Below are 20595 nucleotides of genomic sequence, written 5' to 3'. Positions count from 1 at the left end.
TATAACCACCAGGCATTTAATCCAGAAGTATTTATGGACTGCCTAGTATGTGTACCTTAACTATCCACAGAAAATGTCATGAATTATATAGCACAGTTCTTCCTTGCCAGTCTTATACTCTAGTTCGTGAGGGATACCCTCAAACAATTTGAGAACTATTTAATTGCTTAATAGTATAATAGTGTCTCTAATAGGAAACAGACTGTATTTACTTAATTGGAAATTTTAGAAAAAAACCTACCTTTGTCTAGACTCAAATTACCTTGACTGTAATAGGAAGCTTTAGAAGAAACCCACCTAAGGCCAGAATGATGAAAGAAGTAAATTATGCCAGGAATGGTAGAGAAAAAATAAAAATATGTCCCCTTTGAGACCACGGCAATGAACTCTCGCTTTGCCAAAGGTGGTTTTCCACTTTATCAGCTTTATGGACTTTGGCTCCGTGTAAACAATGGGATGCTATGAACTAGAAAGGCTGGGCCAGAGCAGACTGAGCTCTCTCCTGTGCCATGGAAATGAGATTGATGGGCCAATGCGGGAGCCCATGGGCAGGCCTTCAGCTGCTGGTGCCTTTATAGTGGTCATTTTCATGCCTGTCACCCCTATTGTCTGCTCTCAGCCTTCTCTTCTTTTAAGGGCAGAAGGATGCAGTCCTCACAGAGAAAAGAGGGAATAGGGCAGAGAAGAAAGCGAGGAAAGTGGTACACAAAGTTGGCATGAAGAAGGGAAGAGGTGATTCCCTGAGACACGTTGTTATGCAGTGTTTCCAGGCAGAGCCGGGAGCTCTGGGGAGAATATGGTGCTTCATCTGGCCTCCCCATCTGACAGCTGTGCTCTTGTGAAGGGACCCAGAGGAGGGGCGAGCTGCGAGGATGCTGGGCCAGTTCCATCTTTCCATCTTCCGCGCCCCCCACTTCCCTGTCTCTGAGCACCTGCTCTGTTCAGGGAGCTGTTCTCCATCAAAGATGGATACGTCCCTGGGTCCAGAGTGGGACTCTCAGCCCTCAGGCTTCCTCAGACTTTCACAGAGTGGGCGGCAGTTGACAGGAGCCTGCTTTGTCTGAGAAGGGACAGAGAATGAAAAAAAGAAAAAGGAAAGAGAGAGGGCTGAGAGGCAGGGAGGCCAAAGACCTGGCCGGTCCATCAAAAGGAAGGGAGGGCAGAACAGAGTGGACCATTTAGAAAACACCAAGTGCTCTTTAGTCCTGTCTTCCAAAGGCAGCCAGGAGGGAAGTTGACGTCCCACAGCGCTCCCCTCCCCTGTGCTAGTCCCCCTTAGATGTCTTAAGCAGTGAGATTCCTGGCCAGGTCCTCAGGAGACAATTTCAGTCTAATGGACTTTCCAGATGAGACACTTTTTTTTTTTTTTTTATCTTCAACCTGCATTTCTTCATCCAGACTTTAACCTTTCATTCCTTACTGTTCTCTGGTGGCTCATTCGAAGTCTGGAAACATGGTGTGTACACCTCGGTGGACCTCCTTCCCCGGCCATTCCCCCCCCAACCCCCCTCACATGAGTTTGAGCTGCTCCCACATTCACACACCTGCACAGGGCTGCACTCCCCACCTCTTCCCACTTCTCCAGCCCTTTTTTTGAGCCCCTTCGGGTTTGCCTGTCAGCTGCCTTCTGGTGGTGATCCTAGCCCCTTTTACTTGGCATGTAGCCGTGCTGATGTATTTTTGTACTTTTAACACTGATCTGTGAGACGGAGCTCGCAGGAATAGTGCCGATGAATATGCATTTGCAATAAGGCCGCTGCATTTGCAATCAGAGCCACTGCAGAAAGCCACCCAATTACACCAGTGCTTGGCATTAGCAAAAGACTTTGAAGTCACTGGTCCATGTGGCTCTTAGAGGGAGGCAGAGGGTAGGGCCATTTGATCGAATGTTTCTCATTGGCTGTGAAGCACAGGATCCCCAAGTCAGGGGAACGGAGCCTTGCGCGCTGACTTGCCACATCGTCATCCCGTGACCCTATGAGAAAAAATTTTATATCGAGCCTGATCTGACTCCACTGGGCATCAATACCATCCCAAAGCCTGGGTGTGTTAGCCGGTGGCTCCCGTGTCATCTGGGGGCGGACCAGGGACAAGAGCGTTGCTGCTCCACTTGCTGTGGGGAGAATCAGGCCACCTTCCTCCTCTCCACATCAACCCTGATAAGCAGGTCTCCGTGTGCTGAGCGGAAAGGCACGGGCTCATGAAAGGAGAAGGAGAGGAGGCACTCGGCATGTCCAGGACAGGGACAGAGATGTGGGAAGAGACGGCATGCAACGCTCTATTTTCCCAGCTGGACTCAAGCCAGGCAGGTAGGCTTGGTGCATATCAGCTGCTCCACCTTCCTTCTTTCTAGGCAGGCAGGGCACGTCTCTCTGTTACGCATGGACTCCCACAGGGTTAACTGCTACCCAGTTAATTGCCCTGTCGTTTTTATAGTTTCTGGGGACAGGATACAAATACCCATGAAAGGCACAGCCCTGGACCAGCCTCTGTCACTCCATTCCACACCAGACTACCCTCCAGCAACTGGGTTGCTGAACCCTAAATCTTGGGATGGTTCCTGGAGCGGAGGTCAGCCACCCACTGTGAACAAGGGGTCTTCCTCCTGTACATTGTCCTCACTGTGCCAAGGTGGGAGCAGCAGTCCCTACCAGCACAGCACAAGAGTGTGGTTCTGTGTTCTGTGGAGCCCCAGGGGATCCAGCAGAGTCCCTGTGTTAGTGTCCCATCCTGCTGTAACAAATTACCACAGGTTTGGGGGCTTAAAACAACACCCATTTCATCCTCTTACAGCTCAGCAGGTGAGAATCCTTGGGTGCCCCTGGGCTAACATCGAGATGTCAGCAGGGCTGCCTCCCTTCCCGGAGGCTCCAGGGAAGAATCTGTTCCTGGCTTTTTCCAGTTTCAAGAAGCTGCCCACATTTGGGGCAGCCCCTCCTCCGTCTTTATAGGCAGCCACATTGCATGTTCCTGACCATTCTTCTGTAGCACGTCTTCACTCTCCTCCGCTGCTCTCCATCTTTTAAAAGGACTCCTGTGATTACATTGGGCTCACCTGGTTAATCCAGGCTGATCTCCCCATCTCAGGAGCCTTAACTTGATCTGCAAAGCCCCTCTTGTCACAGGTTCCGGGATCACGTTACAGACTTCCTTGGGGCCATCAGTGGGAGATGGCAGTGGGGATTGGAGCGGCTTTGGTGGGTCAGATTCTAGTCTCCTTTCTCCCATCTTTAACCAGAGCATCTTCATTCTTATCAAGCCCACCCACGGAGGTTGAATACAGAACTTCACTGGAAAGTTTGCACATGATTTCCAACACTGTAAAGCTATAAAAGACACGGTAAAAATGGAACGCCCGTGCACTTGATACTTCTTCCTTATCTTCACACTCATCCTGATGATGCCCCCCACCCCCTACCCCCTGCAAAAATGCCTTCTGCTTTGTGAGATGTCTGCCCATCCTCAGGTGAGCCGGCTGTGGCCTTGGAAGGCTAGAGGTTGGGTGTCCTGCTTTCTCATATATTGAACACATGACCTTCCTTGCCAGAGCATTATGCTCTAATGAGCTTTGAATTACCCAGCGACCCTGCCGCCCTTCTGTCCACATGCTGTCCGTTATGGTTTCCTACAAAATATGTCATTTCACCTCTGCTGGAGCGCAGATGTGCCCAGACCATTACAGATGACCGTCTCTCTTTCTCTCTGTAGGACAGTGAGCAGACGGGTATGCCTCAGAGGCCTTCAGAGAAATGGGGGCAGGAAGCTGAAATATAAATTTAATTCCATCAAACTTTTCCCCCTTGGGAGAAGTCCTGCCTGGCTTGGGCTTACGTGTCAGAGCCCATCAAACAGCCGGGGAAATCATTATTTGTGAAAGGAATAAGACTGCCATGTGTTTAAAAAGAACCTATTTCGAGTAGGAATTATGGTTGCGTGTCTTATGAATCATCCAGGTAAGGCAGGCTCAGCTGCAGAAAGTTGTTTCCCTTCTCCCAGGGGCCCTGAATACACTCATGTGTCCATCCGTCATATTCATCTGCCACCAGAGCTTCCACTGCATAATCCGGAACTGGGGTGTGTGTGTCTCAGGCTGAGTGAGATTTGACTCGACTCCTAAGTAATTAATCAACCAGAAATCATTGGTAGAAACAGAGGGGAAAGACAGTGAAGGAAAGGCGTTGAATGGGGAAAATCATTTTAATCTCATTAGCAAATTCTGCTTTAGACCAGTAATAAGTCAAGAAGCCATGAGCATCTCATGAAAGATGATTAACCTTGTGTATTTTAAGGGTCACTGAAATATGAGCTCATTTATTAGATCCTCTTGATGGGGGAGGGTGGTTGCCATAATAAATGGAGTTTTCTTCCTGGGACTGCTAAATGTCACCTCTGCAAGGAGGGGTTAATGGATGACCTTGGGGCTCAAGCCGAAGCAAATAGTTCTCTTTTCAGGAACAAGTGGAGGGATTGTCCACAAGTTAGGAGAAGAGAATGGCCAGCACCTGCAGGGGGAAAATACAAGCTCCTCCTGGAGGCAGGATTTCTCTCCTGACCACTGGTCTCTGGCTGCAAACACTTCTAGGAAGAGGCCATGATTTAGAGACTGTAGTTTCTGGGTACTTAGGTACAGATTTTGAGGAGCTCAGAACGAACATGACTGCGACAGCACAAGAAGCATTCAGACAAAAACAGAAGCCAATCTGCACTATGGGAAATTTGATTGGTTAGACTCCTTGGGGACGCCGAGTTCTGGTTCAACAGGGGTTAAGAAGAAAACGCTATTTTTGGTTTCAGCTTTTTTTTTTTTTCTGGAAATCTTTCCAGAATGTTTTACTCTGAACTGCAGCCCAAGTAAGTTACAGTGCAGTAAAGATAATTGCATCTTTTTTAGTGATTGAAGATCTTGTCTTGTCTTCAAGGTCATTGCTCTGGATGGTTTGCAGTGTTTTGTCCTATAAATATATGCACCCATAATAATATGGGTGTGTGTGTGTGTGTGTGTGAGTGTTAAGACAAGAAGAGAGAAAATATTTGGCTGAATCAACAAATCCATAATTGATTCCAAAATGTACGCTAGGAGTTGCTTAAGACAATCAGGCAAACAACAAATCTATAGGATTGCTTTACTTTGTTGACAGGTTGATTTTATTTGTTAGCAAGCAATTCCAAAAATTCAGGTTTTCTCACAGTCGAGAAGCTGTATAGCAGGGTGGAAAGGACACACTTGAACTTTGGGGTCAGATAAAACTAGGCCCAAATTCTGATTCTGCCATCTTCCACCTCTGTGACCTTAAACTAGCGACTCCTTAATCTTTCCAAGTCTAAGTTTATTCATCTATAAAATGAGGGGAAAAAGTCTAATTGTGTGGTTGGGATTGAAGATAATATATGTAGATTGTCCTGCACATAGAATTACTTTATTCCTGATCACTGTTATTATTTTTAGCTTTGCTTATGAGAAAAAAAAAAAAAGTACAACTTGGACAAGGCAGCTCACTCTGTCTCCTTTCCAAATCTCCTAAGAAAGTGTAAATATCAGGTGGTCCGGTCTGGCACAGTAATGGTTATCTAGGCACCAGGGCCAGGCAAGATGTGGATGTGCCAGGTTTGGGGATTCTGGAACAAAGCCTCATTGGCTTTCATTTGGTGACATCTTTGTCAAACATGGTGCCTGATGGGGCATTCTGGAAAAAAGCCAGTGGTTGAGAAGATGGGGAGTCTTGGCTGGTGACTAGGAGAGCTAGTTGATATCAGAGTTGAAACCACGTGAGGTGGGAATAACAGGAGCACCGGCTTTGTCTCTATTTGATGGCTTCTCTCAAGCTTTATAAAAGGGGGAAAAAAAAACAAAAAACCTCTTGGCAACCAGCACAGCCCATTTCCTTCCAACCAAACTTCTGTGTTTCAATACCCACATCCATGCCTGGGCAGCCTCACCATGGCGAAGCCAGCTCCCTTCTGGTGGCACATCTGGCCTAACAGCTGGGTGGCCAAGGCAGTGGATGGGTGGGGGTGGTTAACAAAATGGGGGGGTGCAATCCTCAGCTGCTTCGCTTGCTTGTTTACCATCCTGTGGAACAGCTGGGTTTGCGCAGCACGAGGCAGCCCTTGGAAAGTCTTAAATGCTGTCACCTTCCAGCACTCCAGCTGCCTTCGTGGGGAGAAAGGGGATGGACCAGGCTGGGAGCCTGGCCAGGCTCATTGGGTGGGGGGCATTCATTGTGGAACTTGCAGAATTTGTGTCAGCAAACAGTGCACATCCTGCTGTGATCTTCAGTCGGAAGCATGGAAGGAGGAGAGGTGGGTTTTCAGAGGCACACCTGTGACAGCTCCAGGTTACTAGGCCAAGGGACTTGGCAACCAGGAGCAAGAGCGAGCCAGGCAGCAGGGAAGGAGGGGAGGTGTCTAATACTGTTCCACTGAGTTGTAAAAGGTTTTGTTGTTGTTGTTGTTGTTGTTTTGGTTTGGGTTATTTTTAGAGGACTGTATTGGCTAGCTGACAGTAAGTTTATAGCAGTCACTAAAAGCAGGTCAGATCTAGCAGTCCCCCAGCTCTGTGCCATAGGAGCTACTGGACCCTGGGCAAGTTATCTGTCCCCTTCCAGCCTGTTGGAAACCATCAGCTGTAATGCAAACATACAGGATCTGTTGCACCGACAGAGGAAGCAGGAAGGCAAAAGATACGTATTGGCTTTGCGATGGAGTCCAGTGCAGTAAGTTCATGCATTTCTGGCTGCATTAATAGCATCCAGGTCTATTGAGTGAGGATTGTTGGGCTGCACCCCACAGGCCTGCAAGGCCTGTACTCACCCAGCTTTAAGACTGAAGAAAGAGCGCAGAGTCAGCAACAGAGACATCAGTGGTTTAATGGATGGGGGAGCTTACATGTCTGAAGCCAGGTCCTGGAGTGACACCTCGCTGTGTGCAGAAGGTGGCGGGCAGGACCTGGAGGCAGTCTTCATTCAGAGGAGTCGGGGGTAAAGGGGGGTTGACATCAGGTTGGCTCATTGGTTGCTAGGGAACTAGCAGAGGGGCACGCCCCTCACCATTCCCTTTGATAAGAACAGTCTCTAGCTGGGGCCTGGGGCATGTATGTAGGAAGGTCAGTCAGGTGTGTAGGTGAAGAAGGCACTGGTCAAGTGGGGAATGTACAGAGAGCAAGAGGACAGCCATCTTGGGCCTGGCCGTACAAAGACAATACAGGGTGTGCCGTAGCATGTAACAGAGTGCCCAGCTCCTGGTGTTCAGTAAATAGTGACTGTTGTGTGAGAGCTTTATTGTGCTGTGGGGTAGCCATGAGCAGTTAGGTCACGGACTCTCTGGCCAGGCAGCCAGGGTCTCAGCTGTGGTCCTTCCTTGATGCGCCGTGTGACATTAGGAAGGTTAAGCTCTCTGTGCCTGAGTTCCTTCTTATGTAAAATGAGGATGATCCCTCTGGCTACTTTATGGGATGCTTGTGCGGGTTAAGATGTGTGAATGTTAGATACCGCCTGGCTTGGCATGCATGCCTTGTGAGCGTTCCTACTGCTCACCAAGCTCCTTCTGCTCCCCTGGGATCTGACTGAATCTCTTCCTGGATTAACCCCTTTGCTGTCATTCTTGGGTATTTAATGGAGCCCAACATGGTCATGGAGAACAGCTAAAAGTTTTTCACTGAGTATCCAGGGAGCTGAGATAAAGCCAAACTCAGGTGGCACCTCTGGGGGCTCATGTAGCAGGGGCCCTCTCTGTGCATCTTTCTCAGGGCACCCTTGAGTCAGGAAGGTCATGAGAAAAGCCACTGCCATTAGGGGCGCAGTCAAGCCTCCGGTCAAGGTCACAGAGGAAGTCCACTTCCTGCTTCCGGCTGGTGGCCCTGGCTTAATTTACTCTCTCCAGCACTGCCATCCAGTACCAGTGTTGACGAGGTGCTTTGGATGTGGAAAAAAAAAAAAGTCCCATTAATACTAAGTCCAAACAGCAGCACTTCCTCCCCCTAGCCCAAAGGAATCTCTGCTAATGCATTTCAATTCTGGCCCATCACTTCCACTCTGCTGCCAGCCTGAGGCCCAACTGGGAGGCCAGCACACCTCAGCGCTGTCTTGCTACAACGCTGCCTTCCAGCCCCCTTGGAGGAATCGGCTGGAATGTAAATGTGCGTGATCTGTGCCCAGAGAGAAGAAGAATGATGTCAAAGAAGGTCTCTTGCTTTTAGAGGGAGCCCAGCGTAGTGGGAAATTCGTGCATTACTTACTAACTTTGATGGTTTCAAGGCTGAGTGCTGAGACTAGGTGTCAGTGCTTACACTCTGGTTCCCAGACAACCCAGGCCCCTGATTCACCCCTGTGTGTGAATGCTTTCTGACTCTGCCAGTGCCCATCCGGACTCAGCCCCATGAAGGACAGCTCCGGCTGCTATGACCGCCACATCGGGGTGGACTGCTCCGATGGCTTCAATGGAGGCTGTGAGCAGCTGTGTCTGCAGCAGATGGCGCCCTTCCCAGACGAGCCTGCCTTGTACAACATCCTCATGTTCTGCGGGTGAGTGGAGCTGCTGGGAGACTTAGAGGAGAGTCAAGCTGAATGAACGGGTCACCCTGGGCCAGCCCTTAGGCTCTGAAGAAAAAGCCTGCAGGCCTGACTTTTTATTTTTATTTATTTATTTATTTTTTTCTTTTTATTTTCCCACTGTACAGCAAGGGGGTCAGGTTATCCTTACATGTATACATTACAATTACAGTTTTTCCCCCACCCTTTCTTCTGTTGCAACATGAGTATCTAGACATAGTTCTCAATGCTATTCAGCAGGATCTCCTTGTAAATCTATTCTAAGTTGTGTCTGATAAGCCCAAGCTCCCGATCCCTCCCACTCCCTCCCCCTCCCATTAGGCAACCACAAGTCTCTTCTCCAAGTCCATGATTTTCTTTTCTGAGGAGATGTTCATTTGTGCTGGATATTAGATTCCAGTTATAAGTGATATCATATGGTATTTGTCTTTGTCTTTCTGGCTCATTTCACTCAGGATGAGATTCTCTAGTTCTATCCATGTTGCTGCAAATGGCATTATGTCATCCTTTTTTATGGCTGAGTAGTATTCCATTGTGTATATATACCACATCTTCCGAATCCAATCATCTGTCGATGGACATTTGGGTTGTTTCCATGTCCTGGCTATTGTGAATAGTGCTGCAATGAACATGCGGGTGCATGTGTCTCTTTTAAGTAGAGTTTTGTCCGGATAGATGCCCAAGAGTGGGATTGCAGGGTCATATGGAAGTTCTATGTATAGATTTCTAAGGTATCTCCAAACTGTTCTCCATAGTGGCTGTACCAGTTTACATTCCCACCAGCAGTGCAGGAGGGTTCCCTTTTCTCCACAGCCCCTCCAGCACTTGTTATTTGTGGATTTATTAATGATGGCCATTCTGACTGGTGTGAGGTGGTATCTCATGGTAAGGCCTGACTTTTTAAAGTCAGAATGGGGAGGACCCTTAGGGAGAGTCTAGTCTCATCACTGAAAATGAGAAAACTAACCTAGAGGTTTACCTAAACCATGGCCCCCTTACATCAGAACTTCCAAACTGCATTTTATGGTGCCATGCTAATTGTTTTGTGACCAAAGGAGTCCCTTCAAAAGGTTAGGAGAGACTGGTGAAACTAATCGATTAGCAAAGAAGGGAAGAGGGGAATCTTTGGAGGAGGGGGAAGCAATTAAGCCCCGCCCCCACAGTCCCAGCGTTTTGTGCAGCCACCCACCCTCAGATGTAGTCTGTGCTTGGTATGGTTCTAGAGGGCCACATCCACGGCATATGGATGTTCCCAGGCGAGGGGTCCAGTCAGAGCAACGCAGGATCTGAGCTGCGTCTATGACCGACACCACAGCTCACGGCAACGCCAGATCCTTAACCCACTGAGCAAGGCCAGGAATTGGACCCCCATCCTCATGGATGCTAGTCGGGCTCTCTAACCACTGAGCCATGACGGGAACTCCTGGATCAGCTTTTTCATTTCATTAGCTGTCAGGCTAGCTCCATGAGGGCAGGCAACACCATGCCATTTCACAGATGCCCAAGCCAACTCACAGCAAGGCTGATTTCCTCAAGCTGGGGAACTGGCAAGTGGGAAGATGAGCACTAGAATTCAGGCACTCCCTGTTTTTATGAAAAAGTCTGCAGTCCCCTCAAAATTTAAATTTATATTTAAAAATATTTTTCATGATATGTTTATAAAGTGAATAAGGATCCGGCCCATTTGTCTACATCCTGGTTTGCTTGCCTCTGTTCCTTCCTCCCTCTCGCCTTCCCCCACCTCCAGCCTGTCAGGGTGGCACTGACTCTATGCCTCACACCACGCTGGCCACTGGGCTGCAGAGATGAATGATGTGTAGTTCTTGCCTTCAAGGATCTCACAATCTAATAGGATTGTAATGGAAATCAATGTCTATAGTAATAAAGCTATGCCGGATTGTCACTAAAAGCTGAATAATCATGAGACGATTATTCAGTGGACTAGTAATGTTATGTTATTGTATTTCATTTTATTTCTTTGCAATTGAGCAATTTTCCTGTTTAGTTTCTTATAAAATCCCATTCCATAAATGGAAGCTTGATCTAAATTTTAATGTCTCTTTAATGTTATCACTTATGGTTGACCCACTTCAATTCATGAGGTAAAATCAGCCAAATTTGCATAGAATTTATTTATTGAATAAGCGTATATTTGAGCACCCACTCTGTGCAGAGAGCCTAGTTAGGTGTCAGATATAAGAGACACAGCAGGACATGCGATCTGGTCTCTTCTCGGAGCCACTTCGTCTTGTCCCAGACCTAGGCTGGTGCCATAGAGTCCTTGGTGGGTCTGAAGTCACATCTGTTGCCTGGATTCATGCATTAGGTCCCTAACTGGACTTTGTTTCTTATTTCCTCAGAATTTGCTACACATGTATATTTAGCACTCTCTAAGCCACCATATATAGCCTGCCAAAAGAAGTCCTTGATTTGAGATTCTTTAGAAAGGTCAAATCACATGCACTTGTAATTAAAGAGCTTTACTCACACCTGTTCACACAATATGTAAATAGTGACTGGGGAAAACAAAGTGGCGTTAACATAGGCTATACCTCTGCTAATGATAATGATAGCAACATTTAATAAGCACCTACTATATGCTGGGCACAATCTAAGTTCTTTACGTTCAGGATCTCACTTAATCTTCTCAGCAACCCAATATAGCAGCTAGTGTTTTTCCCATTTTTATAGATGTGGAAACTGAAGCTCCCAGAGTTCAATCAGCTGATTCAAGGTCATTCAATAAAGGGCAGCATTATTGCCATTATCATATTGCTTCTCACCATTTTAAATTATGATTATTTGTTCCTCTATAAAGAAGAGAGGTCTTTATCTCATTGCAACAATTACTGTAGATAGCAGTAAATGGTGTGTTTTAATGTCATGAATGTCTATAAATTGTAAATTTGGTATATTTCTAAGGAGAGACCTGAATTAAATCCGTATGCTTTTAAAATGACAGCTTTATCAAAGTAGTTCTTACTTGAATGAACAAATTATGTCCTTCTCAATATAACTACAAATAAAGTTCAATTAATGACTATGGGTCATTGACCCATATTTACCAACATCAGTATCGCTCTTCCATTAGAGTAACTGTCCATGCTTAATGGGAGGACATGAAGGAGGTGTTTGCAGAGCAGGCCCTAGCATCTACTTAGTTCAGAAAGGCTACTCTGAATAAAGGGGGAGTTAATGTGGGTTGCTTTTGTGTTTCAATACATTCAAACAGAATACAGCTACAGGATGATCAATCTTTTTAATTTCTTAGTTGACTTGTCACAGGGTCAGATTAGAAGGTTATTAATTTCTTAAGCACAGTGTCATTCTCTTTGCTGCCTAATTACCTTCCAAACAAATGCAGAGTCTGGCCACATAGATCGTTTTGGAGAAAGACTCTAGAATATCTTGGATTCAATGTGTTAACTTATAAGCTTATCTCCAGTGATTCTTTTGCTGACCTACCTGGGAAATCACACACTCATTAGAGGAGCGAGCCCTCCAAAGCTCTGAAAGCACTTATCTGTGAAGGCAAGGTGAGAGGGTCTGTATGATCACATAATGCAAGGAGACTAGGTTTATAGACTTAAGAAACCAAATTATAAAGGAACAAAATCAAACCAGGATATTCATGATCTTTGGCCATCCAAAACTCTCCCAGAGGCATTTCTTTCCATCACTTGGGTTGAGCTGTATGCATGACTTGTTGAGGGAATAACGTCTTACCTTGAGTTTCCACCTTGCTAGGTGCATCGAGGATTACAAGCTTGGTGTGGATGGACGTTCTTGCCAGCTCGTCACGGAGACCTGCCCAGAGGGAGGTGACTGTGGGGAAAGCAGAGAGCTTCCCATGAACCAGACCCTCTTTGGGGAGATGTTCTTTGGTTACAACAACCATTCCAAGGAGGTGGCTGCTGGACAGGTACTGAAAGGAACATTCAGGTGAGCCCCACACCTGTAGAACTGGTTATTCAGGGCTGTTGATGGATCTGTTCCCTGACAAGCCTTAAAGTCAGCATTAAGTCTTGTGTCTTGCTTCTAGGTAGAGATGACTCTAAAAGGTTAGGTTATTTTCTCTCCCATGGTCATTTCCAGGTCTATACTCCTTCTTTCAGAACCCAAGAACCATGAGGAATAAAGTATTAAAAAAATGTTTACATTGCCAGGTAGGGACTCCACGGAAGCCACCACAAAATGCTCAGGTTCTATTGTCCTTCTGAGTCTTAGCATTGTGAGTCAATCTAGAATAGTGGTCCTCAACTATGATCCTTGAGGAGTTCCTGTCATGGCTCAGCGGTAACAAACCTGACTAGTATCCATGAGGATGCGGGTTTGATCCCTGGCCTTGCGCAGTGGGTTAAGGATACGCATTGCCATGAGCTGCGGTATAGGTTGCAGATGCAGCTCTGATCCTGCATTGCCATCACTGTGGCATACACTGGAAGCTGCAGCTCCAATTCAAACTTCCATATGCCACGGGTGCTGCCCTAAAAAGACAAAAAAAAAAAAAAAAAAAATCAAGTATGGTCTTTGAATCCCTGATGGTCCCTGAGATCCTTTCAGGGGATATTCAAGGTCCTGTGTCTTCCAACTACAGAGAAGACGGGTTTCATTTATATGCTTCCACTCAAACAATACATTGCAATAAGTTGAATTTAGAAGTGAGTTTCAACTGTCTTCTATTTAGTCAGACATTTAAAAAACTTGCAAGAAATGTAAAATAATGCCACTTGTCTTAAAATTTTTCAAACCATGTTAATATATAATGGGTTTATTATTGTCCTTTAGAATGTCCCAGTAACAATTTTTTAAATATTTTCTTTCAATTTCGAATATGATACATGTAGATAGATGGAATACTTGGGGCCTACAGTTATTTTGAAGAGTGCCAGGGGGTCCTGAGAACAAAATGCTTCAAACCACTGACTTAGAGTGTGTCTAGGAGATTCTCCACTTGACTCCTGTGCCACATCTGCCTTAGGCAATTTGAACACATCATCCACAGAACCCCTGTATGTCAGGAGGTGATGCTGGTCATGACGCTGATGTGAGAGTGTAATAATATGGACCAGCAGCTGATAGCAAGCTGGGTCTGGACTCTTACAAGCAAATCTATAGTAAATTTCCCGGCTAGTTCTTGGAGTCAGTTGTGTTTGCTATTACAAACAGTAGGCTTTACTAAAAGTTCACCTTTTAGCCTAGGACTTCGTTTGCCAATGGCAAGCAGTGAGGTGTCATAACTCATACTGGGTTGGCTGCATTTATTTGCCCAGATCTTGTGGAGAGGGGATCGAGGAGTAGGGACTGGGGTGGGTGGGAGGGAAGACTATTCTCTCTTGTAAATAGACCTTTTCAGCTGTTTTTTTTTTTTTCTCCCTCATCTCCCCCAGCCTTCACACTAGTACTTCTCACACTTGTGTCTTACTCTGCACATCTGCATTGAGTGGGGTTCAGGGTGAGGGGAACTTTTTGGTCTATTATGGGTTGAGATATAGATCACCTGCCAAAGAGTGAGGCTCACCTGAACACTCAGGAGATGAAAGTCTGCCTCTGTTTCCAGGCAAAACAACTTTGCTCGAGGTTTAGACCAGCAACTGCCAGATGGTCTTGTGGTGGCCACTGTCCCCTTGGAGAATCAGTGCCTTGAGGAAATCTCAGAGCCTACCCCTGACCCTGACTTCCTGACTGGTGAGTGTGCCCCACGTCTTACTTAACGGGCAAACACAGGCAGTTCTCTATGATTTTATAAACTCAAGATCCTTGACCTTGATTATTTTGGTTTCAAAGCCATTGGTTTCCTTAGTACATGGTAAAAGCTCAGTTCTAAAAGTGAACACTAGTAGGATGATTTGTCAGTGAAACTGCCAATATTATTATATAATTATCTGCAAAGTGGTCATAATACCTTTCCCTGCTATAGTCTCATTGGGCTGTTTTGAAAACAAATGAGATAATAGATATGGAAGCGTTCACAGTTCTCAGTGGGTTACAGGACACAGTGACCAGGACATAGTAGGGGCAGAAAGAAGGTGGATTGCCTATATCCTGGTTGTCTGTCATTGGGCCTGCTGGGTTTCCCGGCAAGTACTTACTGAGCGATAGGAGAGGATAGAACATGATAGAGCTTTGCTGTCAGATGACCACGACTTTGACTCCTGGCTCTACTTTCTAGCTGTGTGACATTAAACAGTACAGTCTCTTGGGGTCTCACGGCCCTCATTGTAAGATGGGGATCATGACACTCCCCCTCAATGTTGTTTTGAGCCCAAAGGCGTTCTTCTCTGGGGCTCATTATGGAAGGAATTTATGGGAGGCAGGAACACCAGGGGATGCTTCTCCTTTCTGTGCTTCTGAAGACCCCCAGTGAGCACCTCCTGGACCAAGGAAGACATTTCAGAGTGTCCCATGGACCCATAAGAGACAGCCAGTCGGGAGCTCAGCATCACTTGCTAAAAGGCTAGACCTGAGCGCATCTGTTGTTGGCTTTGTTCATTTATCCTCTCCTTTGTTCATTCTCCCTTTCTCATTCTCAGTCTTCCTTATTGTATACCCTTCTCCCCTTTTTTCTCCCCTTTTCTGAAGAATGGATTCAACTGGGGGTAAGCCTTTTGCAGATATCAGTTTGTAGTCAAAACTTTCATTCAGACTGGAATAAAATTTGAGGTAGCATAGCATAGGAATTACTCGCTTAGGCCCTGGAGCCTGATATCTGGCCTCAGCTCTTCACTGGCTGTGTGATCTTGGACCAATTACTTGCCTTCTCTATGCCTCAGGTATTTTTTTTTTAGCCTGTAAAAATAGATATTAAAATATTATCTTTGTTATAAGACTAGTATGAGGAATAAATTCATATTTGTAAGGTTTGTAGAACAGTTCCTTATACATAATGAAATAAATATTTGTTAAAAAAAATAAATATATATACCAAGGAAGAAAGAAAATATAAACTCTCAAATAGTGTTTTCCCTATCAAAGAAGGAGAGGAAACAAGAGAGAAAACAATTAGATATATTCTGGACCAGAAATAAATTTCATTGAAATAAGCTGCCTGCGAAAAGATCACAAACACACACAGACACAAACCTGAAAAGAACTAAAATGTACCTCTGAACATGACCCTAAAGCCTACATCTCTAGTGTTTGGGAAACTATTTTTCTTGTTTCCAGTGTCATTTGCTGAGAACCATTTCCAGGGCATGTGTTAAGTGCCTTGTAAAGGAGGCGTGAGACAGCAGACACAAGCAGGACAGGCTCCACGCCACCAAGAAGCTACCTGGCTCTGTCTCAAGTGTTATCAGGACATCTCTCTCGTGCATTAGAACCTACATGGACGTGAGAAGTTGCATTTCAGTTGCCAGGCTGAGAGGACGCAAAGTAGTCCTAGATGCTCCCTGAGCTTTTGGGAAGAAGTAGGTGAGTAGATCTGAGAAGCAGCAGAAGAACCTGTGTCTGAATCTCCATCTTTGAAAACAAGGAAAAGATCCAAACTTGGTTCTCATCCACAAGAGAAACCTCTTTCTTCCCTGTGCCCTTGAACTGCTCCTGACTTGGCATAAGGGAAACAAAAGAATTAGAAGGATGTCCTGATGGGGCACTTCCATTTTTCATGGCCTTGAGAGGGTGACAGTCCTGAAAGTAGAGAGAACTTGACTTGCTACTTTTCTACCCAGCCTTTCTTTTTAACCTATTTTGATTGAGAAGTGATACCAGTTAGGCCAAGAGCGGGTATTTTCTTTGAGGTAAAAAGGGGTCAGTTTGGTTTTCTCAAAGCCCAGAATAACTAGAAGAATCAATGAAAGAGACAGTTGGCCAAATTTCTTCCATACTTATTTCCTAGTTCTGGTAACATTTTAATTATGTCTTGTAGAGAGTGTCATGTCATGTTGCCCTATGTCTATTAAGGTCATAATCCCCATAACCCTACAAGCTTAAAAGATTTTAGAGCTAAAGTGATGTTCAGAATCTTCTCTATCAGCATTTCCAAGCATGTTTTTCTTTCTTTTTTTTTTTTTCATAAAAACCTAGTGCGCAATGGATAAATAGGTTCTGTCTTCAAATATATTTGGCAAAACTATAGTATCTACCTCTCAGCCATTTGCAACACCTTCCCCCGAGAGAGATTCCAGAAGCCCTGCATGAAAGAAATACCTTTTACTTTTACTTAGGCCCGCAATTCCCAAATCTGTTTAACTAGAGAATCCACTTCCGCACAACATCTATTTCCATCTTTAAGAATTTCCAGTTTGAAGAATGTACTTGAAAATCACTGATGGAGGTATTTGCTCTTGCTGATTGCCTCCATCCTCATCAAACCAGTTAAGAAACCTACACCTCACCCTTCTCCAGCCTTTTGGTGTGACAAGCTGGGTGGAGAGAGATGAAGACCAACGAAATGACAACAGCTGAAGGCTGTTTAGACATCGCATGGTATAGCAAGGGAGTCAGCTACCATTACTGGCATCTTGGCAGAGGCTGAGAGGCAGGCAGAGAAGTAGGAAAGCTTTAGAGTTGGAGAAAAAGGGAGGGCTTCAGATATGCCCTGATTGGAAGCTGTTGGCATGTAGGTGGTCCAACCCAGCTGGGAGTGAGGTAGTCTTTGTAAATATTTGGGGTTATATATTTTTACTTTTTCTGGTTGGACCTAACTTGGAGGCAAGAAAAAAAAATTAGGGAAGCTGTCAGTTATTAATCAAGTCCTGGTTATTCTGGGGATTATGACAGGGCTTATTGTTTGGCTTCCCGAACTAGCAGAGATCGTGGTCTGATTTCCTACAAGTCTGACTTAGAGATGGTTGACTAGCTTCCTGGGCTGGTTGCTGTAGATTGTGAGTCAGAGTTCCATTTTTACATGTGGTCTGGTCATTGTCCATTTGGATTTTCAGTCTCTCAGGGGAGAAAGAGAGCCCAGAGGCAGACCACGGAGTAGAGGAGGCTGCTGGCCACAGTCGTGGGCCTATTGGGCACCATAGTCACTACGTATATGTGAAGATTGAGAGCTCTAAGCTCTTTGGAACTTCTTCAAGTTCATCCTAAACATCCCCCTGACATTTCAATAGAATAAGAGGAGAAAAATAACTTCCTTCCTTTGTTCCCCTATCCCTTCTCCCTCCCTTCCTTCCTTCATTCTTTTTTCTGTTTTCTTTCTTTCCCTCCTTTTCTTCCTGCTTGCTTGCTTTCCTTCTTCCTTCCTCTTTCTTTCACATAGGTCTATCCAATCATTCTTTTTTCAAGCATAGATGGGGAAAATAATGTTCTTTCTTGAAAAAACATAGTCTGAGATAGTTGGCTAGGAAAAAAGAGTCATTCACAAATGTGTCCCAAATAATAATAACATTAAAAAAAAAAAAAAAAAAAAAAAACTGGAGCTGACCGCATTACAAGAGCACACTGAGAAAGACTCCTATGACTCAGCAAGAAAATATCTACTTTAAAATATCCCTTTCTTTTTAACGAATGGAAATATCTGTAAGTGGGCATGGAACAACATTTCCCGAGCATTAACAGTTATGTAACTGTTTCCCTGACTGGTGTAGTGTAAATGCACTCAAGTAGAATTGTTGTTTAGCAGTTAAGTAATGGATTTCAGTTGTTTGGCTCATCCTGGGTGAATATAGGACACTGTCATCCCTTCCCACCCCCCCAACATCCATGCTTTTATTTTTTTCTTCCTTCTGTTGACCTGAACCAAAGCCTGGGAATTTATAACAAAAACATCAATTAACAAATGTCAAGTTCACACAGTGAGGGGTGATGAGAGAGAGGTACGGAGGAGGATGAGAGCATTATGGAGACCATGTATGTACCTGATGCTTTATTGTTTTTTCTCACTGTGTTTTTAGACCCATAACTTGATTTTGTCCTGACTGCTTACTTAAACAGTAGGCAAAATGAATACTGTTATCCCCACTTTTCAGACGTGAAAACTGAAAGAAATGAGTTGCCTAGCCCCAAGTCACACAGCTGGTTGGAATCACAGAAATCACAGGAATCACAGAAAAAAGGAAGCAGGGGGTCATCTCAGCTAAGCTGCTCACTCTGCAGTTGCAGCAGTTGGGAACTAAGAGATCCCCTGGCCAGGTAGCCTGAGAAGAAGCTCAGGCTGGTTGACCAGCAATCAGAAACTTACCCCCCTAGGCAGTGTGGGTGCCTTAGAACTTCCTGATTTCCTGCCCTTTTCTTTTCCTGCTAGGAGTCAATTCCATTAATGGGATTGTTTTCTGATACACTGGAAAAAAAATCTTTATTTATTGTGTGGGCTATCTTTTTATTAAAAGAGTTTCCAAAATAACAGCAAGCTGATGAGCTGACATTGCTAGAGAATGCATGCTAACAGCACAGTTCTACAAAGCACACACATTCTAACTCCAGAGAAACGTACCTTGGAGCTATGTGACTGAAGTCTTACATTTGTAAAGTGAGAATTTCCTTAGTATGCTTTTACAATTAACATAAAGGCAGAGAGCCAGAGTATGCAGAAGTTTAACTGCCATCACAAAGCTTAATGCCCTAAAAGAAGAACGTTGGAAAAGAAAAATACTGGAAACTTCTTGGTTTCAAGTAACATATCTTTGGTTACCTGAGATCGAACTTAAGCAATTGATTCAGTAAGCACCTCTCCTGACCTTTTCTTGTTTTTTTCTTACCAATAGTTATTCCCATATGATTCACACAGAATGGAAATTTGGCAATTACTCAGCTAATTTGATCGGCATTGACAAGCAGCTAATTAACCCCACCCACTCTTTATCCACTTTAGGTACTAAATTAGTTGATTTAGCCTGAAGGAAGTGTAGGTCAAAATGGCAGGATAATTCGCTGTATATGTATTATTGCCATTGTATTTATTCACACACATTCACTTTCTCTTTATCGAAATTGCTCATATATGTGGGCATTATATCTGCATATGTGTGTGTGTACACACACACACACACATACATTCGTACATCAGGCATAGAAATGAAGCTAAAATTGATTTTCTAAACCTAACAAGGTGATTTTTTAATTTCCTGCCAACCTAATTATTTTTTTTTATGTATCATTTGATATTTATAGTAATGGCTAGAATTGGCTGCTCTTTCTACAGTGTCTTCAAGCAAGAACAGCTCATTATAACGTCATCACTAAGGTTACAAGGATGTATTTATTAAGAATGACCTTGGATAGATGACTCGACTTCTCAGAGCTTTGGTTATCCCATCTGTAAAAGAGGGACCGCAAATAAAGTGTGGATCACAGTGTCTGGCACACCAGCGACCCTCAATATAGGGCCCCTTCCTGCCCCCTATTAGCCTGGTCACTCTGACACTGTCCCTCCTGGCAAAGAAGAAACAAGCATTATCAGCTTCAGAGTAATTAAAACGTAAATACTAAACACAAATCAGTTAAATGGGACGCAGAAATCAATGTTATCAGGTATGTCAGCTGAGTCAATTACTGCAGCTATTAAAGAGAGTAAAAACCTGGGTGTTACAGTAAACCTAGAGTTCCATATGAGTTTATTAAGGGAGTATTACAGTAGAGTGGTTAAGAACCCTGGTCTGGTCTCAGACACATCTGGAGTGCCGTTCGGGCTCTATGTGGTGGTCGAGGGCCCTAATGCAAACACCTTCTCTGAGCCTCCGTTTCTTCATTTATAAAATGCAGACAATAACACCTGTCTCACAGGGGTCATATCACTGTATGCAAAGTGCCCAGTCAAATGCCTGGCACAGAGTCGAGATTCAATAAATAATAGCTATGGCTTCTGTGACTCCAGAAATGCTCTCCATCAAAGAACGCTTTCTCATTGTCTCACAATCACATCCCCAACCCAGAGGACTTGGGACTGGTGCATCAATCACACCCAGTGAGCGCGCGTCTCCTCTGTCCCCAGGGATGGTGAACTTCAGTGAGGTGTCCGGATACCCTGTGCTGCAGCACTGGAAGGTCCGCTCTGTGATGTACCACATCAAACTCAACCAAGCGACCGTCTCCCAGGGTGAGCACCGCTGCAAGCCGTCCCTCTCACCTGCTCCTGGGGTGTGGAATTCCTTTCCAGGGGCACAAG

The 20595-nt window shown here is 44.9% G+C and overlaps 1 protein-coding gene across 8 annotated transcripts in view; it reads left to right on the top strand.

The window, feature by feature from the left end:
- Positions 1 to 20595, top strand: part of ASTN1 (astrotactin 1) — a 319448-nt gene that overhangs the window by 215927 nt on the left and 82926 nt on the right. For all 8 annotated transcript variants that reach the window (XM_084977659.1, XM_084977661.1, XM_021063683.2 and 5 more), the window contains 4 exons: positions 8353 to 8519; positions 12294 to 12488; positions 14107 to 14234; positions 20422 to 20526. In XM_084977659.1, the coding sequence (XP_084833785.1) occupies positions 8353 to 8519; positions 12294 to 12488; positions 14107 to 14234; positions 20422 to 20526 (595 nt within the window). The remainder of the gene's footprint in view (positions 1 to 8352; positions 8520 to 12293; positions 12489 to 14106; positions 14235 to 20421; positions 20527 to 20595) is intronic.

This window comes from Sus scrofa, chromosome 9 (genome assembly GCF_054392235.1).
Source record: "Sus scrofa isolate SSC_HxYL_T2T_F1_AM1 chromosome 9, Sscrofa_HxYL_maternal_Yorkshire_Landrace_v2.0, whole genome shotgun sequence".
NCBI lineage: Eukaryota > Metazoa > Chordata > Mammalia > Artiodactyla > Suidae > Sus > Sus scrofa.
This window is presented reverse-complemented; position numbering and strand designations above follow the sequence as displayed.